This window comes from Lagopus muta, chromosome 4 (assembly GCF_023343835.1).
Source record: "Lagopus muta isolate bLagMut1 chromosome 4, bLagMut1 primary, whole genome shotgun sequence".
NCBI lineage: Eukaryota > Metazoa > Chordata > Aves > Galliformes > Phasianidae > Lagopus > Lagopus muta.
In genome coordinates, this window is record NC_064436.1 from 899,058 (window position 1) to 920,414 (window position 21,357).

Here is a 21,357-nt window from a genome sequence, read left to right on the forward strand (position 1 = left end):
AATGTGCTATGAGAAGGGATTTCCTCCAGTGTGACCCGCTGCACTGATGTCCAAGCTGCAGCTCATTTCAGAAGTGTTGCTGAGCTCCTTCATGGTGCTTTGGGACAGCTTTTTCTTATCTGAAACCACTCATTAATGATACCAAGGGTCTAACTAACTTGCATTGCTTTCCAATACCTGCGTACTGAACAAACTCAATTACACGAACTTGATTTCTCTTCATTCTTTAGAGATAATGCGATAGGAAAATCTTGGAGTCAGCTAAAAGGATCCCATTCACCCCTGTGAGCGTAGGTGTCGCTATCCACATTTCTTAGATAACGACAGATTGCTGTGAATTGCAGTTATTCAGGGTAAGACAGCTATTACACTGCCCAGACTGGCTCCTATTGCACTGTAGACCGCAGTGTTTTTGCAACATTGTGTGTCCCGCTGCTGACAGCACTTTGCTATATTCAAGATGAACCTTCTTTTGAGTGCAGTGATACCATGGGTTTCATATTGCTCTACCCCAGTCTATGCACATCTGATTGCTGTTGTGGGCCTTTCCCTGTACAGGTTTGATTTCACACACCTGTATCTACCTGTATTACACTGTACAAAACCTTTTGCTTGGAGAGTAATAAATGACTTTACCCCGGAAAGAACAGAAATATTCCTTCCTTCCTTCCTCCGTCACTTACTGCTTTGGCTTATTATTGAAATGCAGATCTCCTAGAAGTCTTATTTCAAGTGTTCCAAATATTCTCTACAATACTTGTCATTAATTTATGGTATTCCTTTGTGGCCCACATTCTATTTATTATATGGAGCTGGCCTCAGTATGAGCCTTGAGAGATTGCCATCCAGGAGCATTAAAGAGGTTTAAATCCCTTAATGTTCAGTGCTTTCAAAAGTATTTTATGATAAGGCAATTAAAAATGACATGCTGCAGAAAGTAACAGGATCCCAGAGTGTGTTACAGGGATGGCTCAGCAGAAAATGAGCACTGTGTCCAATTTCTCCCCTTGACCTCTGCTTATCTCATAAAAACTGTAACTTTCAAAAAATAAAGGAAGCAACCCAGATCTCTGCTGGGTTGAAGGATGATGTTTTGTTGCAGGGTGGAAAGTTGCAAGTTCTGAGAAAACAATGACCGTTGAAAGGGGTCCGTTGATGGTGCAGGAAATCTGATTTCTGGAGCTGTGTGTGCATGTGTGTTCTCACTTCACAACTGCTTCCAGATAATGGGGCTACCAACTCAGGCAGGAATGGTAGGGCTGTCATCCTTAGACTAAAGTTCAGATCTTCTTTCTGCCTTGTTATAGTTCCTTTGAGGTGTTTGTAGCAATGGTCATGGCGTTCTCTGTTTGGCTGCAACTCTGACTAAATGGAATAGAATGATGAAGGAAAATACAGAAGCTGGTATTCTCTGGGCAAATTTGCCTGCCAAATCCACCTTTAGCAGAAGAAAGATGTGGTTTTTCAGAACTCAGGAGAGCTGTACCCGCAAACACTACAGGCATATTTGATGAGCTTGCATTCCCCTTCCGTTGAATCAAAAACCTGGGCTAAGAAGGAATGTTCCATGTAGGGAGAAGAAGATGATAGAACGTGTTCCTTTCAAGGCTCGCTTGGGAAATGTCAGGTCTTTCTGAAGGCACCATTCAGCCACGGGCCTTTTTTGCCAAAAAAGTAACAAGACAGGCAGTGCTGCAGAACTGAGTATTCTCCATGGATTTACTCATCGCCTGAACTAGACTGTGGCAATTGTCTTCATGATCATCAGCATATAGTTAAAAGGGAGCAGCTGACCAAGGTAAGGGCATACCAGTGAGTCTTTCCATTTTGAAAGATTTTCATGTAGTCCTTGCTCATCTCTATGTACTGAAGATTTATCACAGTCACAGATTCCATCTATCTTTCATCATCACCATGGAATATTATACCAAAAGCTATTAAGCTATTGCAAATAACCTTATCTGAGCCATGCTCTTTTTTCTGTTTTAACTTGAAATGCTTATTATGTATTCATTTCATGTATCTCTTATTTTTGCCTTGCCTCAAGCTGGAAGTCTCTTTAAGAAAGCCATCCAAAAAATTCCCTATTTAGTATGTGTGTACATCTCAGTGTGAATTGTAGTGTATGCTATCTGTGGTTCATCCTGTACTCCGTAATGTGGCAGTATGGCTGTACTCTTTCCAAAGCAGCATGCCTTTTCAGAAAGCACTTCACTGACAGCTGAAGTTGTTCCTGTTTTATTGAACTGTAAGGAGGATAAGAAATGCCACGTGGAAGAAGCAGCTGTGCTGGCTGCTTCTCCTCTGTTTTCTGGGGGAACATCTGATAAGCTTTATAGGAGACCTGAGATATCAGTGCAGAACTTTACAATAAAAAAACCGTTAGTAAAATCTATTGAAGAGGTGAATCCTCCTAGTTTCTGATTTCCATGAAGTTTGTGACTCCCTAATAATGAAATTAAAATTTGTATTATTGAAAATCATATGTTTGGTTATTTTGATCCAGCTGGACTTTCGTTTTAATATTTACCTTCCTGCCTATCGGGGAACTTGAGTAATTTTAACCTGCTATGATATTGTGCAGCTCCTCCCTTTGACAGAGTGTTGTAGGCTGTTATCAGCTTGGCTGAGGGAGCTGGGATTGTTCGATCTGCTGAAGAGGAGGCTCAGGGGAGACCTTACAGCTCTCTCTAACTACCTAAAGGGAAGTTGCAGTGAGCTGGACTCGGCCTCTTCTCCCATGTAACCAGTGAGACGACCAGAGGAAATGGCCTCAAGCTGCACAAGGGGAGATTCACGTTGGACGTTAGGAAATACTGCTGCTCTGAACGAGTGGTCAGGCACTGGAATGGGCTTCCCAGGAGGTGGTGGAGTCACCGACCCTGGAGGCATTCAAGGAATGTTTGGATTTTGTACTGAGGGACGTGGTTTAGTGAGAACTGTTGGTGATGATCTTGCAGGTCTTTTCCAACCTTGGTGATTCTCTGACAGCAGGAGAAACAGTTATTGCATATACTTTTTTTCTATTCTACGTCACTTTGTATTTGGGCTGCTGCTTGGGATCTGCTCAGGAACACAGATTATCTTAGATACTTTTGATCTGTAAAGATGAAAATGAGAATGAAGATGGGGTGGATTTTAATATTAGCTATTGGGTGAATACCAAGGATGTAAAAAGGGATTTGAAATATTGGATGGATTGAGATAAAAAAGACCTAGTGGAGATTGTAGTGATTGAATTGTCTTTCCTTCTTCATGTATCAAATTGGAAAGTGCTCTTCAATATCAGGCGAAGGTGACAAATTTCAATTAAATCATATCTCTACAGATTTTTTTCTGTTCTCATAAAAACGTGGTACAGAAGACTGCAATATTGAAGAGGAAGAGTGAGATTCAATTTCCTGCCAACTACTTTCCTGAACATAGGTGTCCTTACGTTGGTGTCCACATGGGAGCTAGGAACTTGACTCAGGTCCCCACATAAAGGCACCTGATGAAAGTTGAGGTGCTGCAGGGTGCTCCTTGCTTCCTGCTGCTGGTACAGACAAGCCTGGGTGTCTCTGGAGCTGCCTGTCACATTCAGCAGTCCTGTATGTCCTGAACTGCTGCACAGTTCCGTGCACTTTTCAGGCCGTGCTGTTGGATAAGGTGATGAGAGCACTTGACCAGTATAGGACAATACAGGAACACAGGATTCAGTCTTGTCTTGAGACTTTGGAGAGAAGAAATAAAAGTCAGCTTCAAATAGGCCCAGAACTGGGAAAGGGTCTTCCATCCCAGGCAGATCCTGCTGATGAACTGCTCAGCGCAGAGTTGTCTCACGCTCATAGTGAGGAAACATCAAGAGGAGCAAAGCTGAAAGCCTCATGGCCAGGGGCTTTGCCTGAAAGAGAGTTAAATGTTAATCTGCTTAGTTTTACACAAATTACTTTGCTCCGAGTCCCCAGAGAATGCAAGATCCTGGCCAAAATGCAGTGCAAGGAACAGCTGTGCACTGCAGTAGAACCTATTTGACGGTAAATCTGGATTTCTCACCTGTAAGATGAAACAGACAAATGCTCATAAAAGAAAGCACTTCAGAAATGTTTAAAATGTGTATATCGTGGATGTGAAGTCAGAGAGCCCCATGACATCCAGTTCTCCAAGTTTAACATTTGCGTAATTAGTCTCTAGACTAATGTTACTAGAATGCCAACGATAATAATTACAGATCTATACTAGTACCAATGAGGCAACCAGGTGATTCAGTTCATCAGCTGGAAGCTACTCTTCTGTCAGAGGTGGGTTGTATGCTGCCTGTAAGAAAAGAATGTATATTAAGCTGGCTAGTTTAACCAGAATATCAGTGATTAAACAGATGCTCTTCAAGGTTTCTTTGAGTAGATGTGTGCGTGGGAGATACACATGAACACAGAAATCTTTTAAGGATACGAAGAATATATTAAAATTCCACATGTACAAAGCTAAGTATAACTGAATTGTTGTATCTAGTATTTTCTGTTCTCACCTCAGGACCAACTGCAAGTAGAGTTCAGTATTTCACTGCTAACTGTAATGTCAGAACCTTGAGAAACAGATGAGGACTCAACAAATCAATCAACAGAATTATGCTCTCCTTTTAATATAGCTGTCCCTCCTTGATGATAGCAGAGAAGGGACAGTTTGCATTAGTGTTTAATCAGTAGGTTCCCTGACTTGGTCTTGAAATGTCAGTTCTTAGTCCCCCTTGCCTTGAAAAATGAAGATACTGGAATTTGGTGTAACTCCTTTGTATGAGAGGTACAGTTCTCCTCCCAGTATTTGCCTCATGGAAGGGCTTGCTCATAACCCATAGTGTAGTGCTCATAACCTCACATAGCACAGTGAGTCTTGACAGAAGACTCAGTGGTAAACTCAGAAGTTTTCTCTGTTTTTTTTCTTCAACCTTAAACACATTAATTTTTAGTCATTTTATTTAAACCTTGGTTTCGAGAAAATGTTACCAGTAAAACCTGGTCAGGAAAAAAGCATGATAAAATTATTCACTCTGCTAAAAGTTTTCAAATTATGAAGGTGAATGAAATCCCATCTATTTGAAGTTTCATTAGAAATACCCAAGCATTTTCCTTCCTACCCCGATATACCTTAACCTAGAGGTGGCAATTAAGTCTTTGTTATCCTACAAAAGGAGGTTGAGTATGAACTGAGAAATCTGTCAATTTCTAATGGCATTTCTGTACGCCTTGTGGTGAAAGTGGTGAAGACAGATGAAAGGCAAGTAGGTTGGTCTATTAAATGATCATTCTTCACCCTGAATAGCAATTTCATGCATAATTCATTTCATTACATTCATGTAATCATAGAAAGAAAAATTGTGCTCACCCAACTAGTGAAGGGGCTCTATGGCTACACAGCACTCCGTCACAGGAAGCAGCCTCGGTTCAAGAGACACTCTCTTGTCCTGGTTTTATGTTTTTTGGTCAGTATTCCACACCATCACATCTCGCAGTGCGCTGGAGTTAAAAGGTTAGTACTGCCGTTCTGTGGCTTGTCAACATTTCTGGTTTCCTGGTCTCAGAAGACAAGAGGACTTTGTTGTTCCATTTCCATTCGAACAAACAGATAAGACCTTCCCTCTGCATCTTTATTGTAGGCACATCCTGTGTGGGCTCTAGAACGGTTGCGTTTGTTGTACTGTTTGGCCCAGACTATAAGGTCCCTCTGTTGTGCTGCTTTCTCACAGCATCACCTGCTGGCTGCCAAGGGCCCCTCTCTGGGTGGCCACCAGTGAGTCACATCCTGCCCTCAGGCACAGCCCCTGTCCCTGCCACAGAGCTGGGGGCTTTGGGGCACAGGCAAGCAGGCACCACGAGAAGAATGCTGCTGCTGCCACTTCTGGCCCTGGCTGAAGCCTGGTTGCATCCATTCCCCTTCCCGTGGGAAGCAGCAGCAGGAGGCTGTCCTGCATACACCTGCAGGCAGCAGGCTGGCAGTGCTTGGTGCCTTTTCTCTCCTTCTGATACACGGACATGCACAAGTGCTGCTGCAACAGAGTCCACCATCTGTTACCAGAACGAGATCCAGAACTGTGAATATTGAGTACGAAGCCGAGGGCATAGATGACTTTCAGAATGCCTACATCTACTGGTACTGACAGTTGCCTGCCAGAGCTCCTGAATGGCTCCTTTCTGTGACAGCAGAATTACAAGTTTCCTATGATTTTGAATCCGATAGGAGCAGATATTTGTCTTATAAAAGTGAGAATAAAATCTGCACTCTCTCAGTTAACAGCACACAGGATGGAGATGAAAGTACCTACTGCTGTGCCTACTGGGAGTCTCATAGCGGGAACAGCCTGCAGGCAGCCCTTACAGAAAGCTGGCTGCAGCCTGAGCGGCACACTTTGATACAAGTGCCGAGAAACACAGCTGCCTTCCTGCCCCCATCTCTCAGCCTTCAAGGCGTCCCCACAGGCTTAAGCAGAGGAAGGAATTCCAAGACGAAAGCCAAGACACTTACGTGGCACTGTCTGTGTCACTATTCTGTGCAGTCTGAATCCATCGTTTCCTCTCCCTACCAGCAGCCGTCCTGCCCCTAATGTTCACTTTTCAATGCTGGAATGGCGGCACTGAAGGACTTGATGCAAAATGATGGATCTGTCACAAGGAAACTGGCAGTAGGAGTTTACAGAGCATGTCCTGATGTGAGGTCTGTAGTGCATGCTGCAGTCGACAAAGACCTGGAGAAGATCCAGAGCAGATTCACTCTCTTAGTCAGAGATGGGGGAACATAACTCTGGAAAGAACATGCGGTGGTAGGGGTGCTGTTTGTGGAGACAAACAACATCCATTGTTGGTGCAGATGGCTGAGGAGGCCCATGGAGTTGTTCCAGGCATGAGGAAGTCAGGAGTTCACCATCAACTAGTCAATTTGTGCTACAAAAGCAGGCAGCGCTTTCTAGGTAGGGCTGATGAAAGATGCTTCTTGGACAGACCTGGGGGTCTGAGGAGAGCAGAGTGACCTGGGGAAGGGCACAGCTGAACAACCCTGCTTTCTACGTGTGTGCTTAACAAGATTTATGGGTAAGATGAAATGGGATGTAGCAGATAGATAGATAGATAGGTGCACACAAAACAGTTGCTGGATTGAATATTTTAGGTCTTCTCTACAGTGAGAGAATTGAGTCAGATGGGGGCCCGCATTTTGAAAGTTCCCTTGCAAATACTTGGGCCAAAGATCTTGGCATCGAGTGGACTTATCTCACATTCCCTTGCATGCACCAGCTGCTGGTAAAATCCAACAGTACAGCGGGTTGTTGAAAATGAAGTTGAAGGCAATGGGGGAAGGAACATTAAAGCAGTGGGAGAAGCATTTGGCAGAAGCCACCTGCTTGGCCAGTGCTCAAGATGTATGAGCCTAGACCGGTGCAGTGGAAATGCTGATACCACGAGGTATCTTACTGTGAAGACTGCATGGGAGCTGCTGAATCACAGCCTGAACCTCTGGTCGATCACCTGAGGCGAGCGCTGATCAGCCCTGGGAACACAGTGAAGGCAATGCGCTGTGCTGCTGGAAGGGATGGAGCCTGGCTGCGCCTCTCCTGGACCCCATTGAAGAGCTGACTGCCAGTGGGGAAGGGTCTCTTTTGGAGATCCCTCCTTTGGAGCTTTCCAGTGAGCCCAGGATAAGGGTAAGCCCTTTATCTATTCTTTTTGGTGTAATAACCTGCTTAGCCAAACTCTCTTGTATGTTTCTTACTTACAACACCTGGATCATCATTGATTATACAAAAGACTAAAGAGATTAAATGAGAACTTAAGTCACAGAAAAGCATTCCAACTCACTGCTCCATCACAACATTGTTTATTGGAAGAGTCACAGAACAACTTTTATTTATATATTTTGTAAATAATATAATAAAATATATTTATTTCTATTTAACTAAGACATATGTAAATAATATAGTATATTTATTTCTATTTAATTGAGGCATATGTAAATAATATAATATAATGTATTAATTTATATTTAATTAAGGCATATAACTTCAGAATTAACTTAAATCCTTATCATACAAAAGGTCTGCTGGTGGTGGCTTCAGAAGGACCTTTCCTAGCGTGAACTTCTTGGCTCTGAACTGCTCCAGCTCTCCGGCCGTTAGTTCCCTCCTCGGTGTGTGTAACTGACCTGCTCTGATGCTGTGTGGATGCAGGAGGCGCAGACGCGGCGCTGTGTGCAGAGGCACCGGCAGTCGGTGTGGCCAAAGCACTGCTTGCACCCGGGTGAGAAGGTTCTGTAGCTGCCTTGGGAGCAGCGACAGCAAGCGGAGCGGTGCTGGAAGGATTTGCCGCAGCAGGGCTCGCAGGGCCCGGAAGCCCAGAAGTCCACAGCCAGCGGCTGTTCCAGGAGCGTTAAGTGAGGAGCAGGCTGCGGATGGAGCTGCAGCATCCCCAGTCCCAACAGGATGGGGACAGCTGTGGGAGGACGTCACCCCGAGGGCAGGAGGACTGGAGGCAGCAGCAGAGCTCCCCACAGCTGGAGCGCTTCCAGATGAGACGCTGGGATTTGCAAGGACAAGCGGGCAGCACCGCTGCTGTTGGCTGGAGAGCCTGCAGTGAGGAAATGGATAGGAAGGCTGAGGATGGGTGCACCTGCCATACTGAAACACTGCTGCGTTTCAGTGCTGCAGAAGAACGCTTATCAGCGCCTGTTTAATTGCTGGTTCCTTATGCAGAAACTTACTTGGGAACCCAGTGCTTGGGGCTTACTGTCCTCCCAATCCAAGAGAAAGTAATGGTGGAGTGACCACTTTCTCTCTCCAAAGTAGCTGAAAAACTTCCAAATACATCCGTGAAAACTACATTCCAACACAGGCAAGTGTCTTTCAATCCATGCTTAAAGCAAAAACCCACATGTGCCGACCAACCGAATGTAACTGAGAAACTGATCCAAACGCTGGCCACAAGCAATGGCTACTTTAAACAGAACGCTCTCAGGCTACTGTCTGCAAACACCCTAGAAGCAGGAATCTGTTGACTGACAGGCAAAAAGTAATTGCAATCACCAAAACCCCTGGAGCTCTCATTCTCCTCTCCCTTGTTCTAGTTTGCTTCATAACTCTATCTGTATCTGCTTTGGCTCAGTCTGCTCTCTGAGTGCAAAACAATCATCTGTGCTGAAGTCTGAACCCTGAGCTCTGCCTAAATGGGAATCCTAAGAAAACCTTCACTCAATATTTAAGAGAAAAGCAATATCAGGAACAGAAGTACTTTATCTTTCCTTAACACTTACCATCGATGCTGTTCTCCAGGCATTTAAAGCCTTCAGCTCCTGCAGCCTGTTTCTCCGTTGTTGCACATACTGATGGACAGCGTTTATCTAAACGTGGGAAAACACAAACATGCTTTTGTTAAGCATGGCTTTTGTTTTTTTCTTATTTGGGTCCCTTTCCCCCCCTTTGCCTTCTTTAAAAGGGGGAACAAGAGTGATCTGAGCTACTGCAAGGAAATTTCAGACTGGACAATTCAGGTCTTGCCCCACTTTATGAGCAGAAACTCCTGCTTTGGATAATACGTTTTGTACCTGCATCATTGGTGGGGCCTGTGCCACGCAGTTATCAGAAAGGGGCAGGGAGAATCATAGACCTGTTTGAGTCAGAAGGGACCTTTAAAGCCATCTGACCCAACTCCCCTGCAGTGAACAGGGTCACCTATGGCCACATCAGGTTGCTCAGTTATGGCAAAACCTTCAGGCCAGCAGCTCCTGCTGTTTTCTACTCCCTGCACAGAAAAGTGAACGTATGAGGGCATTGGTATTCACTGAGTCAAGAGCGGCCACCTGAAGAACAGGAACCACTGCTACCCTGAGTGTCCACAGAAAGCTCAGTTGTTCTGAATACTTACATAGTATCCTGTGCTCTCCATTGCACTGCAGTTATAATACGCCAGGTGCAGCTCCTCAGGGGAGATCTCTGGAAAGCTTGCAGGGAGGCAAACAATCAGCATGCTCCAAAGGGAATACAACAAAAATACAAAATTGCCCTCTGGAGTTACACAAGAAACGGCCAATGCGACCACTTTCCTGAAAAAATGAAAATGTAAACGAATGGCAAAGCCGACTGCGTTCCAAATGCCTGCAGGAGCCGAGTGCTGGGCATTTGCATTTCTGCTTCCTTAATTTTCCTGAGAGGAGCTTGCTCCACAAACATCACTCAGCTGATCTCCAAATGTCATCTCCTCAGGAGGCTTTGGGTAACAGAACTGCACCCACAGCACTGCTGCTGCTGCCGTGGGCTGTAACTGTCCTTTGCTGGGTTTTTCCTTGTCACCTGGACTTGAAGCACTGAAGATGACTCATTAGTCCTTAATAAAATACAGCCTTAATAAAATACCAAAGCAACATGTAGAACAATATTAACAGATAATTATCACCCAGCTACTCATCTGGAACTTGTTTTATTTTCTCACTTCAGATTCATCAGTTTTACAAGTACTTTAAATATCAAAGTGATAATGAGCACTGGCAGTGAATTGCAGAGAGTCAATTAGCTTCTAATTCAGCTTCTAATTACTGGAGGTGGGCTTGGCAGCCAAAGAGCCAATCCAGTTCCTAGCTATACTAGAAAACTTGCACTTAGCCAGCTGGGCCTTGCCTGGAACTTGCCACTCATTTACTCCTAAGACACAGAAACATCGTGTTGAATGCTGAACTTAAGTAGAGTTTATTCCAGCTATCCCCAGAAATCTCTTCTTTTTATGCTTTTATTTGCTTTTTATTTTTAGAAAAGAAAAAGAAAAAGAAAAAAAAAAAAGAAAAAAAAGCCTGAGGAAAAGGGAGAGGCTTTTTTTTTTTTTTTTTTTTTTTTTTTTTCCTTCAGAATCCTTCCTGCAGTAAAGACTTGGGAGAAGTTGCAGCTGTGCTGCACAGTTCTCTGATCAATGGAAAGAAGATGCCTGCATGTTTTATGTTCCTGATTTCCTAGAGCTTCTCAAAGATGTAATTAACATACGGTAATGAAACACTGCTTGGTAACTGGGTGTCTGTGCTCTACATTCGTGTTCCTGTGGCTCCTGACAAGTGTCCGTCAAAATGAGGAAGGAAGAAGAGCATCTTGTACAGATGCTATTTATGATTTAATATTTACTACTGCCACAGGCACATTGAAATCTGCTGGAGAATGCAAAAGCAGCTGCATTCCACCATTTCAGAAGCAGATTGTTTATCAGACACCTGGTTTGAAGCCCAGTAACTCTGCAAATCATCTGTGTGTGTCTTGGAAAACAGGGAATGAGATAGATGACACCAAGCTTTTCTCTGCAGGCTAGAGCAACTGTGAGGTTTAACAAAACGGCTCACTTTGTATTCACAGAGTAAATGAGAATCAATTCACCAAGAGCAAAAATGAGCTCAGGGAGTAAGGACAGCAATATTAATATTTATTCAGTGCATCCAGTGGAGCTGTGTTGACTTTTCTGGACTGGGAGCAAATAAGAAAATTCATTGCATGGTTGCATTAGATGCCTGGAGCAGAAGCAATCATTTTCCATCCCAGTGCTGCCCAGAAGACTAATACAGTAAGTGGAAAGCTGCAGAAGACTTCCTTAGAGTAACTCCCCCAGGCTGAGACATGAGTCAGGACAAGGTATGCAGTGATGTCACTGCCTGCATTGCCTCATGGCAGCACGTGGCAGCCACCTTTGGTACCCATTGCCATCCCTGGCCATTTAATGCCGCCTTGTGAAAACCGAAATTCTCCTTGGAACTCGTACATCCAAGGTGAGACATAGTGCCCTAGATCGTAATAAATCACTTGGGCACTGATGTGATACAATTCCAGTTTTACTGTGCTATCAGCTCTTGCCTAGGATAAAGGTGGCAAGGTGGCTTTTTTCCTATCACACAGGACAAGCTGCAACCCTGAGAATTTGGCAATGAAGAGGAGCTGTCTGTGTCTCATCGGTGTATCAGTCACTGCAACGCTCTCAAGTCAGAGAAAGCATTTTTAATTTCTGCTTAGTGGAGCCACAACACATTTTCAGTATAGGCTGGGATTCCTTTATAAAGAATTTAAGCCTTTCCATAAACAAACTTTTCCTGCTTAATAGTCTTTAGCCCACAAATGGCCCTGCCTGTAAAGCACAGAGGAAAACAGGCACCAGCATGCCTGAGGATATCCAGTGCCATGCACAGTGACTGCTCCTTTGTGTATGTATGCTTAAATCATGGCAGGCACCAGACTCCTCTAAGTCACCCAGTATTGCCTTTAAACACCATCCCAAAGGTCTGGGCCCTTGGGCACTGCCACAGTGGAAAAAGTAAAATTACTGTAACAGCTGGTGATAATCTAGCTTCCCCAGATTCACCTCAGATCGTGTTTAATCTGTGGTGCCACTGGTCACTGCTTTGCTTTGCCTGGGTAATAGGTCATTTCTGAAAGGGTTAAAAAATGATGAATGAACCCCAGGTGCCGTATCTTTACTCAAAGGCACCGTCTTCTCATTTTGACAGATACACAAAGCTGAAACTTGGTTCCACTTCCCACCTACAGATTTCCACACGGGAGAGCCACATTTGGGGGATATGGGGGGCAGGGGGTACATGGGGGGATTTAAGGAGGGTATGGGGGGGGGTTGAGAGGGAAAGGGGGGATGGGGGGGACAGGGGGGATTGGGGGGACAGGGGAGGGAGGGATGGGAAGGATATGGGAGGATGGTTGGGCATAAGGGTGGGGAGGGATGGGAACATGCAGCATATGGGGGGTAGGGGGCATAGGGGGGATATGGGGGGAAGGAGATGGGTGGGTGGGCGGAGAAAGGGGAAATGGGGGGGATATGGGGGATAGGGGAGATATGGGGGGGATACGGGGGGGTGGGGGGGCTATGGGGGGAAAAGGGGGTTTTAGGGGGGGATGGGGAAATATGGGGAAGTGGGGGGGGATTTGGAGTGTAGGGGAGATATGGGGGGATATAGGGGGGTGGGGAGGGATGGGGGGATTGGGGGAGTAAGAGGGGAATGGGGGATGTAGGGGGGTGGGGGGAGAAAGGAAGATATGGGGGGGAGGGGAATATGGGGAAATGGGGGGTATGGGGCATACAGGGGAGATGGGGGGAAATAAGGACGTGGAGGGTTTGGGGGCATTTAGGAGGCATATGGAGGGGGTTGAGAGGGAAAGGAGGGGTTGGGGGGGATGGGGGGGATGGGGGAGAACGGAGGGGGGGTGGGGAGATATGGGGTGTGGGGGGATATGGGGGGAATATGGGGGGGATAAGGGTGAGTGGGGGGGATGGGGGATGCAGCGTATGGGGGGTAGGGGGAATAAAGGGGGATATGAGGGGATGGGGGAGTATGGGGAAATGGGGGATATGGGGGGGTGATGGGAGGATGGAGGAGAGTATGGGGGATATGGGGGGCGATGGGGGGGGCTATGTGTGGGAATGAGGGGAAATGGGGGGGTTGTGGGGGATAGGGGAGATATGGGGGGGTATGGGGGATGGGGGGACAAGGAGGGATGGAGGTAATGGGGCGAATGGGGGGGTAAGAGGGGATGGAGGGGGTGGGGGGAGAAAGGGGGATTTAACGGGGGGTGGGGGGCATGGGAGGGAATATGGTGAAATGGGGGTTGTGGGGGATGGGGGGATGGGCAGGGGATGGGGGAAATAAGGGGGCGGAGGGTTTGGGGTGGATTTAAGCTGTGTGAGGGGGGTTGAGAGGGAAAGGGGGAGTTGGGGAGATGGGGGGGTGGGGGGGGATGGGAGTTATGGGGGGGAATAAGGGTGGGGGGGGGTTGGGGGGATGCAGCATATGGGGAGTTGCTAAAGGAAGACGTGTGCAGATTCTTCTATCTGGCCACTTTATACGCCAGCAGCAGACATTAAGAGAGATGGCTGCAGAGCACAGGCTGCATTTCATGGTGTGCATTTCCAGTGTGGCTCTAACAGTGCGCTCTCCTAAGGATCATCATTTAGGTCTCATTAGCTCTTGTTAAAAGACATGATTTCAACTTTTGCCATTAGATGTACAAATATATTATTGACACCTTGTAGTCCAACATCTCTACAGCAGCATTTCTAACTGCAATCTAAAAAAACGATAATGGAAAGAACCTCTGCATGCACTAAAAAGCACACAGAGCTTAAAGGTACGTTAAGAAAGCAGGGATTTTTACACTTCCCCTCTTGCCTATCAACTTAGAGTAGCGACATCAACAATATCTGAAACAGTAGGAAAGGATTATAAATGCTGGTGCTCAGTGACAGTAATAGTGACCAGAATGTCTGAATTACAGCAACAGAAACTTTTTACATGGACAGTGCACAATTTTTACATGAGAAAATTCATGCAGCTGCTGCTGTGACCAATATATGGATAGCAGCCCTTAAAGTACTTGAGATAAAGTGCTGCCGAAAAGGATCAATAAGAGGGACCCAGGAGAAATAACAAAGGGATCTATGGAGAAAACACTGGGAGGACAGAATTACAGTGGACCTGTTTAGTAGCTGATATCCTGCAAAGTATATTTCTCCTGAAAAACATCAGAGACACAGGCATCACTTTATACAGGAAGGTCGGGGTATCAAAGCAGATGGAACAAACTTAGCGCTCCTTTGGAATAATAATTGTTTGTGCTCTTCACACTTACTCAACAAGCAGAGGAAACTTTCTTCCTGGTGCAACTCTTTCTTTCCACTGGACCAGGTGCACTTATGGTCTTAGCAGTCACTCAAGGACAGCTGTAGGTTCCAGGGCTGAGCACAAACACCTTGCAGTTATTTCCTCACTCTTAACACCTAAGCTGTGGCTCATCCTAAAGCCTCTGCTGTGCAGGCAGAGAACTGGGCAACAGCTGCAGGGCCCGTGCAGTCTTTGCCGTGCAGCTGGACAGCCCTGCTGATTAACCTACAGAGACTGTGCAGAAGAAACAACCAGGAAAGCAGCTGTCAGAATATCTCACATTAAGAGCAAGACTTCTGTTTCTCAGCATCAATGCTAATGAATACCAAGAGCTTTCTTTAAATCTGCTGTTTGCCATTTGTCTTCTAAGATGCTTGTAAGGATCACGCATTGTGTTGTACTGCAAGACAGCTCAAGTGGGAAAGCACACAGAAGCATTGAAGAAAGTGATTTTAGAAGGAAAAGAGAGAGTAGGGAGAAAGATTTAAGTTACTTTGTGCAGCTTGTCAGTGTGTGGACCTAACAGCAGCAGCCAAACTTTCAGCTGTATGTTCTCGTAGAGCATCCCTGGCTTCCCAGAAAGATACTGGTAGCCACATTTGCCATATTCTTACATCAGTCCAGAAGTCTGTTGTCTCCTCAACAGTAAAAGCATATGTCAAGTATCTTGGTGGAGATCTGGATTTGATCAAGGTGTCTGATCAAGGTAAAGCTAATGGAGGAAGATGCTCACCTGCTCCATCTCCAAAGAACAGGCTGGATTTGGAGTGGAAGAGAACATCTGAGTGGTTCAAGATGAATTCCACAACGGCCAGCTGCATCTGCACCTCCATGAAGGCAGCTCTTCTGCTGATGCAGGCAGACTCACTCTGCTGTGACCTGAAGAAAAAACAGATGAAGTAAAACTGCCAACAGACAAAAGACTGGGAAGGCAACTCTGGCTGTGCAAAATATGTTGATTTTGGAGGGGAGGGTCTACAAAGGCTGCATGTGTTTATTTTGAGGTTTCTTTTCAACATTGTTTGCAAGATGTCAAGCATGAGTCCACTCTGATGTTCTTTTCTTATCTGGCCTCACATCCTGCTTTCCTGCACTGCTATACAATGGGTAACCCTTATCTTGCCCTCTCTTAACTCACGCAAGCAGGAGAGCACGCAGAAAGCAGCTTACATCTTTTACACCCTATAACTCGACACTTATCTCTTTCTCCCCTGGTTCCTCATTGGCTGAGTACTTCAGGTTCACAATCTTCCTGACGCTCAACTAAACCTATGGATACTGGATGAACATCAATTGTTGCTGGCTAAGCATATATGGCTAATTAATTAGCTTCTCACACTTGCTCACTCAACACCCAGTCCTTGTTTCTGGACTTCTGCTCGTCCCTGCATAGAGATAAGCTTGGAAGGAGGACAAGGGGGAGTATCTTGATGCCTGCCTGTTGCATCCCAACCTACCCACAGAGCCAGGCAAGCCAGCCTTGCGTAGAGGCCCTGGCTTCTTTGATGGTTAAGTCTGTTTTTCTTTTGCTGAGGGTCTCTTATCCAAACAAAATAGCCCTACAATATGATTTCTAGTCCATAATACTATACCTACACTATTTGGAACATTTAAGAGCTATTGCAGTTTTGCAAGCAAGAATTAATCACACAATTCGGCAACTGTATTTCTAAAGTAGGTTACTAACATATATGGTATTTCTTCTTTTTCACATCAGCTATTTCTAAGGACAAGTTACTAAACACAAGTACATTGTGCTCTGCTTCTTCAGATCAATTCCCTCCTCTTAATATCTAATGCAGGAACAACATTCCATTCCTACAGCCTTGAGCAGGGATGTCTCTTGATGTCACACCTGCACAGAGATCCTTTCCACCTTGATGTCAAGACACCTTGCTGGTACAGATCCTCGGTAAGCGACTAATAGTTTGGTTTGGAATTTGTCAGCTTCACTAAGGGTACATCTATCTATCTGTCTAGGATCCCTTAGACACAAACGGTCTGGGACTAGGAGTGGATCCAGCCGTGCTGAGGAACCTTACCTCTGTGCATTGAAGAGTTCACACAGCAATGGGGTTGGCTCTGATCCTCATGACACAGCAGGAGAGCATCCTGTAGATGTGTGTGTTACCCTGTCCTCTCTGTGGATAATCACCCAAAGAGAAAAACCCAGTGAGGCCACGGGCTACTCATCTCCAGCATCACATCCCGTTCAGACGTAAATAATTCTCACCTCATGGACTCAGAGCTTCCCCTTTAAACTGAAATCGGTCGGGTCTGCCATACAGAACTCCAAAAGGACTCAAGCATTCCTTACATCTTGATTTTACCCTCATCCTCGTTGCCTGCTACCCGTGTAAGTTCTCCTCCTGCTGAATTTCAGCTACGTGCTTTCATCTGGCGATTTCCACGTGCCCCTTGTGCTCAACAGGCTGTGTGCAATTCCCAGCTGATGCCACGGTGTGACCGAGCTGCCGCAGCACTCACAGCACCGAGCGCCCTTTGTCCAACGGCATCGCAGCAGGCGCCCGAATCGAGGTACGATGTCATTCCACAGTGCTTGTATACTCGCCCTGTTTGTGCTACAGGGAAAAGCCACCGACCGAGCTGAAGCAGCGTCTGCCAGCACCACGGCGTTCCCCGAGTTCTGAGAAACACATTTGCCCTGCCTCCACTGTATTTTTTTACACGAATATTGGATCCCTTAAATTCAAGGACTCACAACTTCCCTGCACGTGCGCAATATACGTAAATGAAGCATTTGCCAATTACCGAATTAGAAGAGTTTAGAACGTTAGAAGCTCCGTCCAGCCGCGGTGCAAACACGCCGCTTCCGCCCGGCAGCGTTCTCACATCCAACATGGCTCCTCGACAGCTTCACCCGCTCCTCAGCGCCCCCCCCCCCCCCCCGCCGCTCTGAACTTGCCGTGCCCTTTCTCAAAATGGCTGCCGCCAGCTTCACCCCGCGGCCGCCTTGACCGGATGACGGCCGGGTCGCGCAGTCACGTGACGGACGAGGAGGGCGGAGCGGTACCAGGCGTCCGATTTGTCTGCTCCTCCTGGCCGTGCAGTGCGGTCGGCTCTCGTGGGGTCCGGGCCTCCCGGGGACGGCGCCGCTTACGTACGGGATCGGCGGCAGCGGGGTGAGCGGGGCCCGTGGGTGCGGGCGGGGAGGGAGAGCCGGGGGAGGGGAGGGCGGCGGTCCTCCGAGCGGCGGTCCTCCGAGCGGCGGTCCTCCGAGCGGCGGTCCTCCGAGCGGCGGTCCTCCGAGCGGCGGTCCTCCGAGCGGCGGTCCGTGCCGCAGTTCTTGTTCTCAGCCTGATTTCTCTCTCCTTTCCCTGGCCGAATTTCGGCGCCCCGTTACGCGTCCTCCGCGGGGGGGCGGGGAGAGGTTTGAGCTGATGGGCGGCCGGCGTCTGGGGGCTGTGCGGGTTCTTGTGGCGGTGATGCTGCAGCAATGCGTCCTCCGCGCTCCCTTCGCTGAGCTGTGCCGCGTGTGCTCTGTGGCTGTGCTAAGGCTGCATGAAAGGCATCGGTTGGTGCCTGCAGACTCGTGAAGGAAATTTACACTCGCGTTCCGAAGACGGTGCTCTCTTCCCCTCCCCTTCCCCCCCCCCCCCGACGTAGAAGTGCGTCTATGATCGCTGTGAGCAATGTCTGAGAAGGAACTGAGGAGCTGAGAAGGATTTCAATTCGTGCTGCTTTTTTCCCCCGTACTCTCTCCCCCCTGCGCCACTATGTGGCCATTATCTGCTAATTGTACTTTCAACGGTGATTATTTTTCTCATGAACCTGAAGCTGTGAATGCTGAGGTGTCAGGACAGCTGTCCTTAACTGCTGTGAGAAAAATGTTGTGCAAGTTGTAGGGCATTTTTGAGTTACGTTCTCACCTTGGCCTACGCAGCTGAATTCAGGTATGGTTTAGATTCTGAAGATCTATTCAGAAAGGGGATGTTCTTAAGAGCTAGCACAAAAAACACAGGAGGAAAAGAACATAATGAAGTTAATCTAGCTGTATATTTCTTAGGGTCTCTCTCAGGTAGTGCGTCTGCAGTTAGAAAGAATGGGTGTGAGGGTTTTGTTATCTGGGGTATCTCTACAACTTTCTGAGGCTCCAGTCTGAAAAACAGACTAGCAAACAGACTTTTACTTTTTCTCCCAGTTGCCTTGGTTAGGAGGTGCAGCTGGAGGCTGTAACCCTCAGTTGCTCGTTTCATTCAATGTGCAGCTTTTGTGGTGATGCTCGCAGAGAATGTATTGGTTTTTCTTTATTAAGTTCTCAACACTGGGAATTGGCTCAGGAAGTGGATTTGCTGTCTTTTCCTTTCCTGTGGGTTTGTTTTGTCTGTTCTGTGGGGGGAAGGATGGTGGGCTGAGGGGAAGGAGGGAGGTTGCTTGTTGGATTGTTTTCCCTTGTTTTATCTGGGAACATTCTCTTTGCGTTGCAGGGTATTTTTATTTTTAGCCAGAAAGCTGTTTGTTTCCCCACTGTGTGGTGGAGAAAATGAGGTGTAGATGGTTGTGCTAACTTGGTGTAGTGCTATGCATGTGAACAACAAAAGCAGCAAACCGGTTCTCCCAGAATGGCTGTGTGTAACTCAGCAGCTGATTGCTGTGAAGGATTCCCCTGTGCTCAGTGTGTGCAGTGGCAGCACAAGAGCCTCAGGGTGGGCGCTGCGCCTGTTTGGGTGACAGGCAGGAAGTTTGCATCCCTGTATTGTCAGAGAGCTTTACTGAGTCTTTTTTCTCTAGCTGTTATTTTTTGTAAAGCATGAAAGCAGTCCTGTGGAAAGTGTGATAAATACCTTAAAGAAAAAGAAGCTTTAATTCAATAGGAAGCAGAAAGATCTAAGAGCAAGCAAAGTTGACTGCTAGGCACGTGCAGAAATAAGCTACTGCCTGCTGCAGTTATTGCTGTTGGATCTGAAGTGCCTACTGAGGTTAGTGTGCTTTCCATGTTCTTTTTTGCTGGTTTTATTTTGTCCTTAAGTAGACATTTGATACCTTTCAGTTTGAGAAAATAGCATGAAGTACCTCCGTATTCTTATCCCCCTGGAGATTGGTGTGTAAGCCAGCATTTCTTTGTGGATGGGAAAAGGAAAGTACTTTGTCACGCTGGCTTCTGAAAACGTGGCTTGGCAATTACTGTGCAGTTCTTAGTAGTCTTGCACTGTCTGTGCTGTAGTCCTGCAGAGAGGTGGCTTATGCAGTGCCATTAAGATGAAGGCGAATGCCTTGATTTTCATTCTTCTGCTTGTCTCTGCATATGTAACAGCATTCGTCTGAACAGCTCAGAGCACCTGGGCAGCTCTTCCCGTTTCCATGTTACTTCAGACTGTCCTGAGGTCACGTTCCTACTTTCCTCTTTTCTGCTCACTTGCACTAAAAAACCTCAGCAAACAGCTCTGCCTCTTGTAGTCAATTATTCCTTAGGGAGAAGCCCTTCTGTGCTTTCTCTTGCTGGTCTCTTTACTCTGTCTGCCACAGAACTGATGTTTTAAGATGTGCTTTAGTATAGTTCTGTAATCTTCTATGGGTAGAATTTGTTTTGGAAACGTGGTTACTTTACGTTGGAAATAATTTTTGTATGTGACATTAATTTGCTCGGACTAGAAATCACAGAGATTTTTACTAAGATGCAATTATTTTCTTCTGATCTCTGTTCCATTTCATCTCAGCACACGCAGCGTAGTTTACTCAGCCGGGCTGGTTGTACTTGTGAGTGGACAGATGCTTAAAGGAGGTGGAAGCTCTGCAGCTCTGACAGATGGCCCAGGAAACCTTACTGTCATCAAAGCTGTGGTAATGTACGTCAACAGAAGGGGAACAGACAAAGGAAATGCCTTTTTGTTCTTTTCATGCCATAAAATGGGAAGTTTTAGGTCCTAGCAAGTCTAAGCAGCCAGATCTAGCACAAAGCTGCAGTTTTGAGTTCTGTGTGGACCATGACAGTGTTCCTACAAAGATTACCAAAAACTGCAGTTCTCCCCGTAAGTTTACAGATGGAAAAAAAATTAATTCACCTGCCTAGAAAGAATTGATGTGTCACAGCTGCCATTGGCAAGATGGCCCGAGAGTTGTGTGGGTGCATCTGGCTGTGAGAGGAATGTCTCTGTGGAAGGACAGCTTGTTCCCCCCTCTGATGGGGGCAGCTTCTCAGCTGCCCTACCCTGGTCTTCCTGCAGCTGGACAGATAGCCCAGAAGGGCACGGGGTACGCAGACCCTCCCCGGCCAGCTGCAGCAGTCGGTCCTGCCAGCACTCCCTTTCCCCCCGACCATTCACGTTTTGCAGCTGGAGCCCTGTGTGGCAGAGGAGGAGAGAGCTGCAGGCAGAAGGAAAACAGGGTGCTGGGATTCCTCCAGCTCGCTGCCAGCTGTCTTCTGTGACATTTTGGGGGTGGGCAGGGGACTGTGGGAGCACCCTCAAGGCTCTGGGCAGGAGGGAAGGAAGCAAAGATGCAGCTGCAGGCAGCGGGCTCTGAGCTGGAGAAGTGCAGCCGGGCACTGTGCAGCTCCCAGTCTGGGCACACGGAGCAAGTTTGTCCAGCTGAGGGCTGCAGGGCTGTCCTTATCAAGCACTCCCCCATCGCACAGGTCTGCAGCAACTGCACCAGTTGCTCGAGCTCTTCCCACTGCAGGAGCTCAGAACTGACAAGAACCCTGACCAAAGCAGGTAATGGCAACATATGCACAGAGATACACACCTG

The 21,357-nt window shown here is 46.8% G+C and overlaps 1 protein-coding gene and 1 pseudogene across 1 annotated transcript; one reads left to right on the forward strand and one right to left on the reverse strand.

Moving 5' to 3' along the window:
* Nucleotides 1-5,856: 5,856 nt before the first annotated feature.
* LOC125692694 (uncharacterized) lies at nt 5,857-6,863 on the forward strand (annotated as a pseudogene).
* A 963-nt stretch (nt 6,864-7,826) lies between these two features.
* LOC125692695 (nucleoporin NUP42-like) lies at nt 7,827-16,997 on the reverse strand. Its single transcript, XM_048943564.1, is given in 9 exon segments — nt 7,827-8,186; nt 8,188-8,362; nt 8,365-8,588; nt 8,722-8,814; nt 9,271-9,357; nt 9,882-9,957; nt 14,618-15,528; nt 16,692-16,790; nt 16,883-16,997. Coding segments are annotated over 5 exon segments (669 nt in total). The 5' UTR covers nt 9,294-9,357; nt 9,882-9,957; nt 14,618-15,528; nt 16,692-16,790; nt 16,883-16,997; the 3' UTR covers nt 7,827-8,032.
* Between the last annotated feature and the right edge of the window lie 4,360 nt (nt 16,998-21,357).